Source organism: Dermacentor andersoni, chromosome 5, assembly GCF_023375885.2.
Source record: "Dermacentor andersoni chromosome 5, qqDerAnde1_hic_scaffold, whole genome shotgun sequence".
In the NCBI taxonomy this organism is placed as follows: domain Eukaryota; kingdom Metazoa; phylum Arthropoda; class Arachnida; order Ixodida; family Ixodidae; genus Dermacentor; species Dermacentor andersoni.
In genome coordinates this window covers 135,309,107-135,321,340 of record NC_092818.1, presented here as the reverse complement: position 1 = coordinate 135,321,340, position 12,234 = coordinate 135,309,107, and the positions used below count along the sequence as shown (strand labels likewise).

The 12,234-nt window shown below is 44.3% G+C and overlaps 2 protein-coding genes across 5 annotated transcripts in view; both read right to left on the bottom strand.

The window, feature by feature from the left end:
- The window catches only part of LOC126532098 (solute carrier organic anion transporter family member 4A1-like), a 175,803-nt gene extending 172,869 nt beyond the window's left edge, over nucleotides 1-2,934 (bottom strand). For all 4 annotated transcript variants that reach the window (XM_055071038.2, XM_055071039.2, XM_055071041.1 and 1 more), the window contains exons 1-2: nucleotides 2,637-2,934; nucleotides 1,379-1,500 (exon numbers count right to left, since the gene is read on the bottom strand). In XM_055071038.2, the coding sequence (XP_054927013.1) occupies nucleotides 1,379-1,500; nucleotides 2,637-2,782 (268 nt within the window). In that variant the 5' untranslated portion in view covers nucleotides 2,783-2,934. The remainder of the gene's footprint in view (nucleotides 1-1,378; nucleotides 1,501-2,636) is intronic.
- Nucleotides 2,935-3,968: 1,034 nt separating this feature from the next.
- On the bottom strand, nucleotides 3,969-8,625 carry LOC140218570 (solute carrier organic anion transporter family member 4A1-like). The gene is made up of 3 exons (XM_072288363.1): nucleotides 8,296-8,625; nucleotides 6,820-7,089; nucleotides 3,969-4,079 (listed from the first exon to the last, which is right to left on the bottom strand). Exons 1-3 carry the CDS (start codon nucleotides 8,623-8,625, stop codon nucleotides 3,969-3,971), a joined length of 711 nt encoding a protein of 236 aa, XP_072144464.1.
- Between the last annotated feature and the right edge of the window lie 3,609 nt (nucleotides 8,626-12,234).

The following is a 12,234-nucleotide window of genomic DNA, read 5'->3' as shown; positions in this document are numbered from 1 at the left end:
TTTTTTTTTTAATCTCTAAACGTCTACAAGTGTAGCTGCCGACGGTGACGCGGTTTGAATGAGCCCGCACTGTCGTGGCCGGCAACGCTGTGATAAGCGCGCCTCTTGAAAGTAAAAAGAGTTGCTCTTCTGCATAACTTTACATCCTTCGTAAAGCAAGATGGCCGAAATTGGTCGCAGTGCGCAGTTTTGTCGGATGTCATACGCGATTCAGAATCCTGCTCTCGTTTCTAAGAATGCGTAACCCTGTAACGCTTGTGTCAGTAAGCCGAGACGAACATTTCCAAAAGGCAGAGACTATTTCTTGATTGCCTACACAGCGATGCTTAAGGGTACTTTCATACATTCAAGCGCAAGACGTGTTCCCATACTCTTTTTCTCGCATTTTCATGCTGATGCAATAGATCATTTTTCTGCGACAAAACGGCGTGGAATATCCTTGCGTTGTTAATTCTCAACAAACTTTTCAAATTCTTGTATTAAGGCCAGGAACGTATTTGATGCAGATTAAGTGTAACAAGACACTGCAACCACTGCAGCGATCTCGCCTGGGCGGCACAACATGTAGAACTGAAACATTTTTTTTTTCAAGGCTCCACTGAATTTGTGGCATATGTCAGACAAGCGAAAGCGGTAGCTCATTAGTGTAGCTAAACATGCATGCAATATGGAATTATGACGGCCAGACAATAACTTCCGAAATCCTGTTGTGAAGAAAAAAGTCTGGACCACAACAAACAATATACTGGTCCCATGTGTAAAACATGTAGCCATTTTGAAATGAAAACGCTAAACTTTTTATCTGTAGTAGATCATCGCTGCGTCCTACGTATCAAGGGCCAACTGCAGCGAAATTTCAGTTGGGCCAGTTTGGCACAGCAGTCTCGGCAATGTTACAGGGCTGGTAATTGTCTTTTCTTATTTTACAGCATGTAAATAGCCCAAGCGGATGACGTGTGCACCCGGTAGTTAGCAGATATGACCTAAGTTCCAGCCCGTCACCTCCGAGATTGTTCAATGCACCGTAGTCAGCCGTGGGGTGCGCCTTATCTTCTAGGCCGTGCTTAGGAGCGACGCGTTCCGACTACCAACTGATGCGTTACTTCCGGCTAACGGTCATTTCCTTTCGGCGTCGTTGTTCTTTTCTTCAGTTTCTATATAAAAAAACTACGTCCTTTGCGTATTTTTCCTGATGCATCCACTCGTATTTCAAACGTGACATTTTGCACAGAGGATACTACTTTACATTTGCGGTCTCTGAAACAACGCTTTTTACGCCGCACAAAATTTTGTTAATTTTAGCCTTTGACACAGCGCGCTGTGTCAAGAGAAGCTTGCGACGAGCAACAGACACTGCATTAAATCACGTCGTGCGTACTTGGCAGGAACCTGGGAAAGCTGGCCATAGGAAAGGCGCTGAGGAATGTGGTGACAGAGGCTCCCAAGAAACCGAGCCACCAGGCGCCAACCCAGGTGTTGCTTGTAGAGGATATGCCTAGCCTGAAAATAAAGGTTTGCTTTACGCTGTCTGCTAGCGTAACGCTGCAATTCATTCGTCTAAAGCTAAAGTTTGCTCATGAAATGGTGGCCTACTTCAACGATAATCTTCTGGACCAACTTGCGGTGATGTGCACCCAGCAGCTTCTTAACCAACTTACGAATCCAAGACATTCGTAAATATGCTTAGAGGTGAGCAGCAGTGTCGTAATTGAGTGTACATGGTGAACGAAGAGTGGCTTATACCTTAATTTGGACGTCCGGAAATGGTTACAACGTTACATGACTTTCTATATCGGCGTGTTCATTTCGGTGGTATTCGCAGCGCACACATACTTGCGGTCTCCTCATTTCCTTAAATCGGTGTGCGCTGAGAAACAACGTTAAAATGAACAACGAACAACTCGCCCAATATTTAAGAATTCCGGCATATTTTCCTGCCATTATTAATATTTAATCACGCTCTGCGAGCACCACGACAACTCGGAAATGTCAGAGCCACTCACGATATTATATATCAAACAGGGCAGCCAATTGGTGGTATGTGACGTGAAAGAAAAAGGCATATTGTAATAACTCCTCGTGTATATATGCCCATGTGTCTGTTTATCGTGAAGTCTCGAAATTGACGCTCCATGCATAGTCTGTGATGTAAGTTACCACTGAACGCTAGAAGCGGAGGCACTTATGCCCTTAAGTATAAGTTTCCTGCGCCAGCAGCCTCTGACGCCTTCTTCTTATGTGTACAGTATCTTATACGATTCTTGCCGTGTCGATGCAACCGAGCATGCCTTTAAACCCAATGTTCGCAGTAGAGCTTCAATGCTTATGCTAGGCGCGAAATGCTGCTCAGATAACATCAGATGAATTCATCAAATAACTTATTTCTGCGTGCAAATGTAATCCGGTGCTCTCGTGTCTCTATGCTACGGTATATAACCGGCAAATGCATGAATTATGCTGCATTTGTAATATTTTAGGTTGCTATTTTCCGAGTTGCCGTCGGTGGCATATGTCCATTTACAGGTGGCCTCATTCATGCTTATCACGAGTCGCTGGGCACACGCACTTTTAACAAGTTTATCAATCGTCTACGTCAGCACTTGACAACAACATGCGAAAACATTTGTCGCACTTACTGTGAAGAGTCGAGAGTTATGTCCGTGTATTTTGAAAGGAAGAATGCTCCAAGCAGAAAGCCCATAGCGGGTCCCAGGACGGATGTAGCGTAAAATATACCTGCGACAGCACACAGCACAATTCTGTCTTTTTTTCCCTTTTTCATGGCCCAGCTTTATAAATCTTAATATTCTCAATATTATCGCGAATTAAATAGTGAGGTACAACCGATCAACATATAAAACGCGAAATCTGGGGTCCGTGCAGATCATATAAAGGCTACAGCATAAAACAGACAATTTGTTTCATCTAAGTTAAACCAAAACTCTAAATATAGAGGGGTAATGCTTAGACTCATGGGACAAAGGGTATAGTGTTTGCAGTCGTCTCCAGTTATTCGGAACATTTTTTAAAGCTAATCTTAATCATGCAAAATCTTATATATTCGTTTAATAGCATAATTTGTATCTGAAAAGTTCTAGAGAGCGCTAAGAAACACTTAATGAAGTTCTTTCTATTACGATGTATTTTACGTGGTTCGTTTTTCTGGGATCCGAAGAAAGCACGCGAGTACCAAAAAAAATGACTTCACTGCGCTCTTTCCCATGAGAAAGGCAGGGATCTCAATCGTGCTTTCAATCGTAAAAAAAATCCGACGAGTGCGCTTTCGTTTTTCTTTTTCATACCTCGCGGGCTCGGTTAGGAGCCCGCAAAAAGAACGTAATAAAAGAACTTCATTGTGTGCTTCGGAGCCGCACTCTATATCAAGTACGGCTTATGCAGTAAAACTAATATTTAAAAGTTTGCATAAATGAACCTAACTGGTTAGGTTACTAAATGCACTTCAAGATATAGTATCAGTAATTCGAGACGACTAGCACTAATGCACATTTGGTTTCATTTGTCATGGTGTACCAGTCTATTTTTAATGTTTGATACTCATACATATGTCACCAGGTAGATAAGGTAGCTTCTACGAGCGACTCCTACACGTCATAAGCCAACAAATCAGCCTTTGTATAAAGTACAACGTCACCGTGGAAACAATTGGCCCGAACACGTAAACACTCCCGTTTCCCAATTCATTCCCCACAATGAAGTGGGGGCTGCTACCACGTGACTGCTGCGTTACGAGTAAACTGCGAGCTGGTGTCAGCAATTGAGTGCAGCTGTTTCTGTGGTCATTAAACTCTTGAATGCGTTACTTATGGCTATATAATTTATAGATGAACCGCGGCGTTTGTTTCCAGAGTAGTTACGTCACGTTTTGAATTTAAGCAAGCCACGGACTCAAAGGCAGACGCCGGCAATATGTAATGTTTCCCGCGCAATCGTACTGGTCCCAGCATGTATTAATTACCCATGTAGAGAGATGCCTTCTCAGTCGGTGTATTCTGGTCCAGGTAGGCCACGCCCAGGGTGAAGAACGGCGACGAACCTACGCCGTGCAGTGCGTGTCCCACCTAAGCAAGAGAAAAAACAAAAGGACAAGTAATGCTTCGTATCGCGCTGTCATTAACGCCTTGTGAGTTTGTTATTCGGGGACGAACTCAAAAAGCTTTTGTTTCGTAGGATGTCTCTGGCATAGCTTAGTCACCTTCGGTAATGTCAAGCCCGCTATATCAGGACTGGTAGACGCCTCTATCTACGAACAGTTCTGGCGCACAAAGTCTGCCTAGATCGGGTACCAAGGAGCGTTGTGTAACTGATTACCCGAAATTTTGCAACCTTAGTAGCAACGCATGCAAAATAACACATCTTAACAAGTTTGTACAGGTTGTTTCATGTAACTTGTGCCGAAGATTTTAAAAGAGTGGTTAACCGCAGCTGAATGAAACTGACGGCATATGGTTCGCCACCATGTGGCGCTTCTTAGAGTATTGTTTATTTTTTATATTCTGCTTAATTAGTTCTTTAACTAAGATGAATTATACAAAATTTTTGATATTCACTTTAGGGCCGTCTGCGTTGCGCTGCGTTGTAAAGGGGGTTCAACAACGACCGATCGAATTTTTCGTAGCTACTTACATGCTGCGTGGTGATTTTTTTATATTCGGCATTTAAAAAAAAAGCCCGCGAAATATGAAATAAAACCACGTCACTGCGCTCACGCGCTGTCGTATTGCAGCGCTCTCAATCGCGGTTCGTGCGAAAGAACCGTGCGCACGGACTGCGTCAAAGCGAGCGGCCGCGGCTCTAGGCATCGGCTTCACAGTGATTCAGCATTTTTGACGGTGACACACGGAAAGGAAGCGCCGCCGTCCCTGATAAGCAGTAGGCTCGACGCACGGTTAAGAGCGCTGCAATACGATAGTGCACGATCGCAGTCGCGTGGTTGCTTTGCATATTGCGCTGGCTTTCTTTAACGCCGAAAAAAAATGGCCGCACAGCATGTGTTTTGCCATAAAAAGAATGGGATCGGTCGTTTCTGAACCCATTCTAGAACACAACGAAATGCACTTGGCTGTAAACTAAATATTAAAAATTTTACATAAGTCACCTTAGTTAATGAACTTACTAAACGGAAGATAAGAAGTCTCTAAGAAGCGCCACATGACGGCAAACCACATGCCGCTGGTCTCATTGAGCTGCGTCTAACCACCTTCATTTAAATGCTTGAATTTTTTTTGAAATTTGATTTTATTGCATATATAATTCAGATACATTTAGGCATGAAATACATACAGAAGGAGGTCTCATAGTCAACGACTGTAAGGGACCTCATGTTACTTACAACAGGAAAATAAGATATGTTAGTACTGCAAACGGCAAATTGGTGCATACATGATTAAACTAAGAGCAAAAATGCGTAATAAATAATGAAACATAGTTATGAACGAAAATAAAAGGGGAAAAAGAAAAACAAATATACATAAAATATATGAAAAGTAAAGACACAGATTTCAAGAACGCGCGCAACTCGAATATATATGAACTAATGACAGAATATTCTTTAATCTTAGTGGGTAAGGCATTCCCTATATGTTGAGGCAAAATTAGCTGTGAATTTTTCATACGTAGTTCTTGGTTTAGGCAATAACAAGTTATTCCGTGAAGCGAATTTTGTAGAAGCGACATGGGAGAAGTTGGCACAAGTTGTGTGAAACACTCTGTATACTTGGCCGTTACGTTATATCTAAGCTAACTAGCCACAAGCACGTCCGTAAAATTTGCGAGGAAGCCACAAAAAAGGCCGCATTACATAAAGTGCACTTTAAAAGGCACATCTTACACAAGAAAATACCCGGAAAACGCGAACCACTATCCTATTAAGCGTTTGTACCGTTTGAATGCAGTGTCGATTTGTTTTGTCTATTCTTTGTTGCTTTTTTCTCTCAAACTAGAAAATTTTGGAACAGCATTGCTAGCATGCGTGAAAGATCCAGCTAGCCTTTTTTTTTCTCTCTTCTAAATGTTGCTGTCTTATGGTTGCTGCTATCATATTAAAGCGACCGCGGTAAGTGTCCCATGTTGCGGGAAAATGCGGCGTCGGTGTTGGCGTCGGCGTTGGCGCGGGAGGCGATGTCCGTGTCAGACAAGTCATCCTGAACCATGTATTTCAGTCCACGCAGGCCCTCCCCGAGGCGTATAGGCGTTACTTAACGAATTGAATTTCTCAAAGTAAAATGCATAAAAAATTCGTAAAGTACGACTTACACGCAATCTACACGCATGATAGCTTCGGACTGTAATTTTAATGTACGCGAAAACGCATTTATGTTACGTGGAAACTCAAACCCCTTTTCCAGCTGCCGCTTGGCGTCTATCTTAATAGGAGTGAAGAGCCCTATTCAGTTCCTTGAAACACCATCCAAATGGCGTTCGCTTCCGCACGTCTGCCGTGGCGGTACCGACGTGAGGGAAGCAAAAAAAAGGAACCAGAAAGCTCGCCTTCGTGCATAGCGTTCACCACCAGTGTTTCCAGGAAAACGTTACAGACACATAAGCTGCATTTGCCTGAAAGCGTGAGGAGCAGTTAGGGATCTTTGAACGCGATCGCGTTCCACTCTTAAAAGCTACTTAAGCGTCCTCAAAATCTATTTTGTCGCTTAGTTCTCTAACCCTGTACTTCGTTCTTATGTTACAGCTCCTCCTGCTACATGTTGATATGCTAACATATTGGTGTGCTACAAATGCCAGTCATAATTATAAACAACCCCCCCCCCCCCCCGCCCCAAATCAAAAGCTCCCAAAAAGACGCACCATAAAGAAGTACTTGTAGTTGCTGATGCTGTGGGACGCCGAGGCACCGGCACACTTCCCGGGCCCCTGCTCGGGACAGACTTCGGAGCCGCCCGCGTCAAACAATATGTACTGCGGCGCGAGAAAGTGCGGCGAGCAGAAAACCATCGAGCCGGCTGACATGACGAGCGCGCCGATGCCCATTATGACCGGCTTGTGGCCCACGCCGCCGTGGTAGCTCACCGGCGTCACCATGATGCACGACGCCACGTTGAACATGCTCTGTATCAACTGCAACGCAATGGCACTAGCTGGTGAAGGCGCGCGTTTCTTTGTTTTATTTTTCTTCCTGCACGTCACAATTATTTTGAGCTATCCACTGCTATGTTCTTGCTCCAATTTCGCGTCAAGATTGCATTTCTATAGCACGCATCGTTAGCAGTTAATGAGGACACCACAAGCGGGAGCACTAGGAGGGAAAAATCGATTTTTATTTTACGACACCGAACGGAGCAGCGATACACTGAACAGAACAACGATAAGGGTAAAACTTTTTTCTTTATGATGTTCGGGGAAAGACGCATTTCTCTGTGCTGTAAGCTTTTCCACATGTCCTTTTCAACATATCGCTGTTCTAGGTGCCTCTTCTTTATTTTAAATATGTTTTCTGGCACTCATAATCCACAATTCTCAACAAAAGAACGTTCTTTACATCATTTTCTAAGTGTGCTTTAAGAGCCATTAAAACAAGATGTCCCATTACAGCGCATGCTTCCTCCCTCTGCATATTTATGTCATCCCCTGTAGCTTAGTGGTTATAGCGCTGTGCGACCAAGCTCAAGGTCGTGGATTTGATCTTGGGCGCAGTGGCTATAGTTCGATGAACGCAATATGAAAAAAAAATGTTAATAAAGAAGCAGCCGTGTACTTAGAGGTGTATACGTTAAACAACACCAAGTTGTCAAAATAATTCCGGAACCCCCGCAACGGCGTGCCTCGTAAATAGACCGTGGTTATAGCACATAAAACCACAGAGTTTCAATTAATAGCTTTTTCCAGTCTATCGCGTCTTTAACCAATAAACTGAATATGAGACCATAGGACACAAGACAGTATAGCATTTCTAAAGCGAATCAGTTCCATGGAAGCCCATAAAGCGTAGGAAGATACACAAACAAAAAAGCGACACCGACCCGAATGTAGCACACTACTACTAAGGATACCCACACGAGTTTCCGAGAAAGAAATGCCTCGCATTCACAGAAAAATGCGTCCCAGTCTGCGGATCGAACCCGGTACCAACGCTTTTCCGGGGTGATGGGTCTGACATTAGAGCTAAACGGGAGCCTAACCGATCACAGAAGCGAGGCCGAATTAATCGGGAGCAAAAACTACAGGGACAATATGGCAAATCAGTTTCGCAGTAGTTCTGGATGACAATTTTTTCCTTTTTGTGCATGCTTAATTGCCTACGAATTGCAGCAGCGTGTCGCTTACGCCGGCTTCGACGCCGAGCAGCTGGAATCGTTTCTCGATAGTCGGGGTCACAACGGACACCAGGCCGTTGACGACGAAGCCTTGCGTCATGCCCAGGACGCAGAGGAAAACGAGGTAGCACCTCGGCGTGCGCCAACTCTGTAGGAAGCCCGGGTACATGCCCAGCAGGCCGCAGTACACGTCGTGGTCGGTGACTGACGCTCCAACCGCGGGTTCTTCAGGCACCTCATCGGGCTTGGGTGGCGTGATCTTAACCACCTGCGGCTCTGACAAGCCGAACGACGAGACGGAGAACTCCGAAGACTTCTGGTTATTCTCGGAGGACCGCATTGTCGCCGGACCGCCCTGCGTGGGTAACACGCCCCTGTAGGTCAGTGGCTTCGGCGTTGTGCCGCTGAGGGCGCGGGTTGGATCGCGGCCACGGCGGCCGCGTTTTCATGGAGGCGAAACGCTCAAACGCTTGTGTACTTGGCGCGCGTTCGTGAGTAACAGGAGGTCGGAAATAATCCGGAGTCCCTAACTATGGCGTGCCTCATAATTAAATCGTGGTTTTCGGATATATCACCCTATACTTTCTTTTAATCCTCCGTGGGATGACAGCTGGAGTCACGAACGTGCCCGTTCTTATAAACGGTATATCTTCAACTGTGGTTCAATAGTACAATGTCGCCGTGGGACGATACACTTCAGACGCTAAGCGTTAAGTTGTACCCACCAGACTAACCCCTCTAAATTATGAGCAGCAGAAAAATCCAATCACGCTTGAATATCGTCGTTAGCATGCTAACGAACTAGTCCTTGAGTCAGTTGTCCTGCAGAATTATTGTGCGCGAGAAAGTGTAGGAAATAAGTAAGAGAAAGTTGGTGCCGCGAAGCTCAACGTCGTCGCGACTGCGAGTTCACGTACCGGGTTCTCTGCTCTTGCAGTTGCCGAACCCGCAACATATTAAAGCTATCCTTTTTCCCACAAACAATGCACAGCTTTATTCGGGGCTAAAAATTGTAGTCCTATCAATAGCCATCAATTTAGCGTCTGTACGCGGCCTGGAAAGTGGCTCGAGAGAAGTCAAGCCGTAGGAAATCAGGATGCGGTGGCAAGCAGCAAATTCTTATTACTACCGCCAGAAGAGAACTTGTCAAAACTCGCTTTTGAGGAAACAAAATATTGGCTCTTTACTGCATCGTGATTAACTGACATTGCGCGGCAGTCATGAGCACCGCTGTACAAAGGGCGAGGACCTGTACTTCTTCCATGGATTGAAAAGACAAAACAACGACTACACAGGCAGAATGTAACGCTTAGATTAACTTACGTGCGCGTAGAATACCTTGAGAGCACCGTCGAAGGATGGTTATGGCGTTCGTGAGAATTCGCACGTGAGCCTTCGCGTGCCTTTCCGAGTTCTTCTTCGTCGGTTCCTTCTCTTACTCTGTAAGCCAGGTAAAAAAAAGACGTAACACGTCATCTCAAACAGAGGCTGTTTTGAGCTGAGACTGCGATCTGGCTCGCAAAATGTCTCGCCACGAACCTCCAGTATAATCTTCTATAACGGTGTGCCCCGTTGACAATGGCACATGTTCCCCCGCTTGCATACACATGGTGTGGGCAATGGTTGGGAGTCGCGTTTACCAATGGCTAAGTGTTCCGCATAGGGATGGACGACACCGCAGCACGTGGCGATTGCGGCCATCGAGAGACGACTCGTCATGTTCTTTGCCAGTGCCCGGAGTACAGTGTGCAGAGACAATCGCTTTCCGTCGTGCTGGACCGGTTGGACGACTAGCCTCTGTCGGAAGAAATAATTTTCAAACATCGACGCGACTTAACATCGCATCATAAGGCCGTGCAAGCGCTACCGCGCTTCCTGACATCGACCGGCCTGCGTGAACGACTGTGATTGGAACGCCTTTTCGTTTACCTTTCTTTCTTTTTCTCCTTTCTTTTCTTGTTCCTTTTTTTTCCCTCTAGCTCTGCGTCGTCTTTACAACCGCTATATCCCCCACCCCAGTGCAGGGTAGCAAACCGGAAACTCTACTCTGGTTAACGTTCCTGCATTTCCTTCTCTCTCTCTCTCTATCTCTGTACCTGCTTGATTTTTTACCAGTTTGTCTTTGAGGCTCGTTGCTATGAGCCCGTGCTATAAGCCCGTACCTTATCCGTGGCTCGAAGAAAAGCAGCAATACAGCTCCCACAGGGAATGGTTACGCCAATAATCTGGTTCCCTAACTCATAATTTTTTAATGCTGATTGCTGAGCTTGCGCTACGTAGGCAGCTTGGTTCTGGTCAGCAATCGTTTCAGGCTTCTTCAGCAAAAACTGTGAATCTTGGTCAACAAATAATTATTGTTTTGAGCAAAATATGCCATTTTTGTAATTCAGAGGCAATTGTTATGAAACACTTCATATATTCGCGACCTCTGGAAGGCTATAACCAGTTCTTTCACACCGGCCGTAAACTGAAGCAGGGCGTCTTGACGAGCGTAGTTCACATTCTGAAAGGTACATTACATTTTTACATGTACTTTACCTGTTTAGAACAACGTCCCTTGGTCAAATGGTGCTCTTTGTGTTTGGAACAAACAAAAGTTGGCCACAGATCGAATACCTTGGTGCCCAAAGGAGACGCTTTTCAGGAAACCGGAACTCTCAGGAACACACAACACCACCTTCATTTCCTGACATTATGGTGGCTTATGAGTGTCATAACTCTGACCCTCTTGATAAAGGCTTGGCCGGAAGAAAAAAAAACACGAGTCATAGGTAAAACCATTTGCCCCATATTTAATAAACCTCTCATAAACATCTCAGCATTCAATTTAAACACCTATTTGTTCCCGTATATCATATTTGACATGCCCCATATAATCTCCATTATCACTATGTGAACGTATGAGAACTTTATATTAGGAATCTGCATGTTTTCATATATCATACGAGGCAAGACCCATATGTGTTTGTAAGCATATGGGGATTCCACATGAAAACTCGTATGTTCCTATCCCCTTCATTCAGGGCCTACACGTTTGTGGACACGACTTATTTTTGCCATTACTGTGCAGTGGTTGTAAGGAAGATTCAACGAACATTAGGTTTTCTGTTAACTGAACATTCTGCTTTCTTAAAGTATGCTCATTTCACTTCTCATTCAGATGCATTGCTTCAGATGACCACTTTTGTGAAAACACTACCGTGTTCCATGGGACGCTTGTTGAGGGGTGTTTCGATATTACTTGCGAAATATCTTTTTTTTTTCATTGTTGTAATGCTTGTACTTAAGAATTAACCTCTGCATGTAATACGAGCAGGTGAATCAATATATTTAATGAATAAACGTAGCATGACTTACTGTACAATAAATGAATATTTAATTACTATGTAATTATGATGAGTTTCTATGAAATCTACAGAGTTTTTCTCATCCCACCTTGACTTGCTTTATACGGAGTCTCAGCCACCTTGGAATAAATTATGTAAATTTCGCACAATTATCGACAGTCGATCGCAATTTGTGTCTAAAGGGGCTATATAAAATGTGGGCCATGTCCCATATGATATATTGAAAGATCGGTATGCTTATATGCTTATTTCAGGTTACCGGATACGGATCAAATGGTTTTTTTTTTCAATAGTAGAGAGACGTAACCATGTATTCTGAGGCATGTAAACACCAGAGATGGCGCTTTGTATCTTTGTAAACGCTGTTTTTTCCTTACTGCTAAAGCACACGTAATTTTCTTACGGCAACCCTACTCGGATGTCAGTCGTAGATCGACAAACAACCTGCCTGCATGTTTTTTTTTTTTCCTCCACTCACAGAGCCGCTCGCAATCCCTTTTTGGACACAACAAAATGTAAATTTTCTTTATGTGCTCGACACCAGTTTTGCACTCTCAGTTCTTAGCACGCACGCAGAAATCTAAAATCTCCATTTTATACTT

Coding starts and splice junctions, on each gene's coding strand:
- LOC140218570 (XM_072288363.1), bottom strand. CDS start 8,625: ATGCGGTCCTCCGAGAATAACCAGAAGTCTTCGGAGTTCTCCGTCTCG. Junction 7,090..8,295: donor TGCTCGGCGTCGAAGCCGGC/GTAAGCGACACG, acceptor ATTGCGTTGCAG/TTGATACAGAGCATGTTCAA. Junction 4,080..6,819: donor ACTACAAGTACTTCTTTATG/GTGCGTCTTTTT, acceptor TCTCTTGCTTAG/GTGGGACACGCACTGCACGG.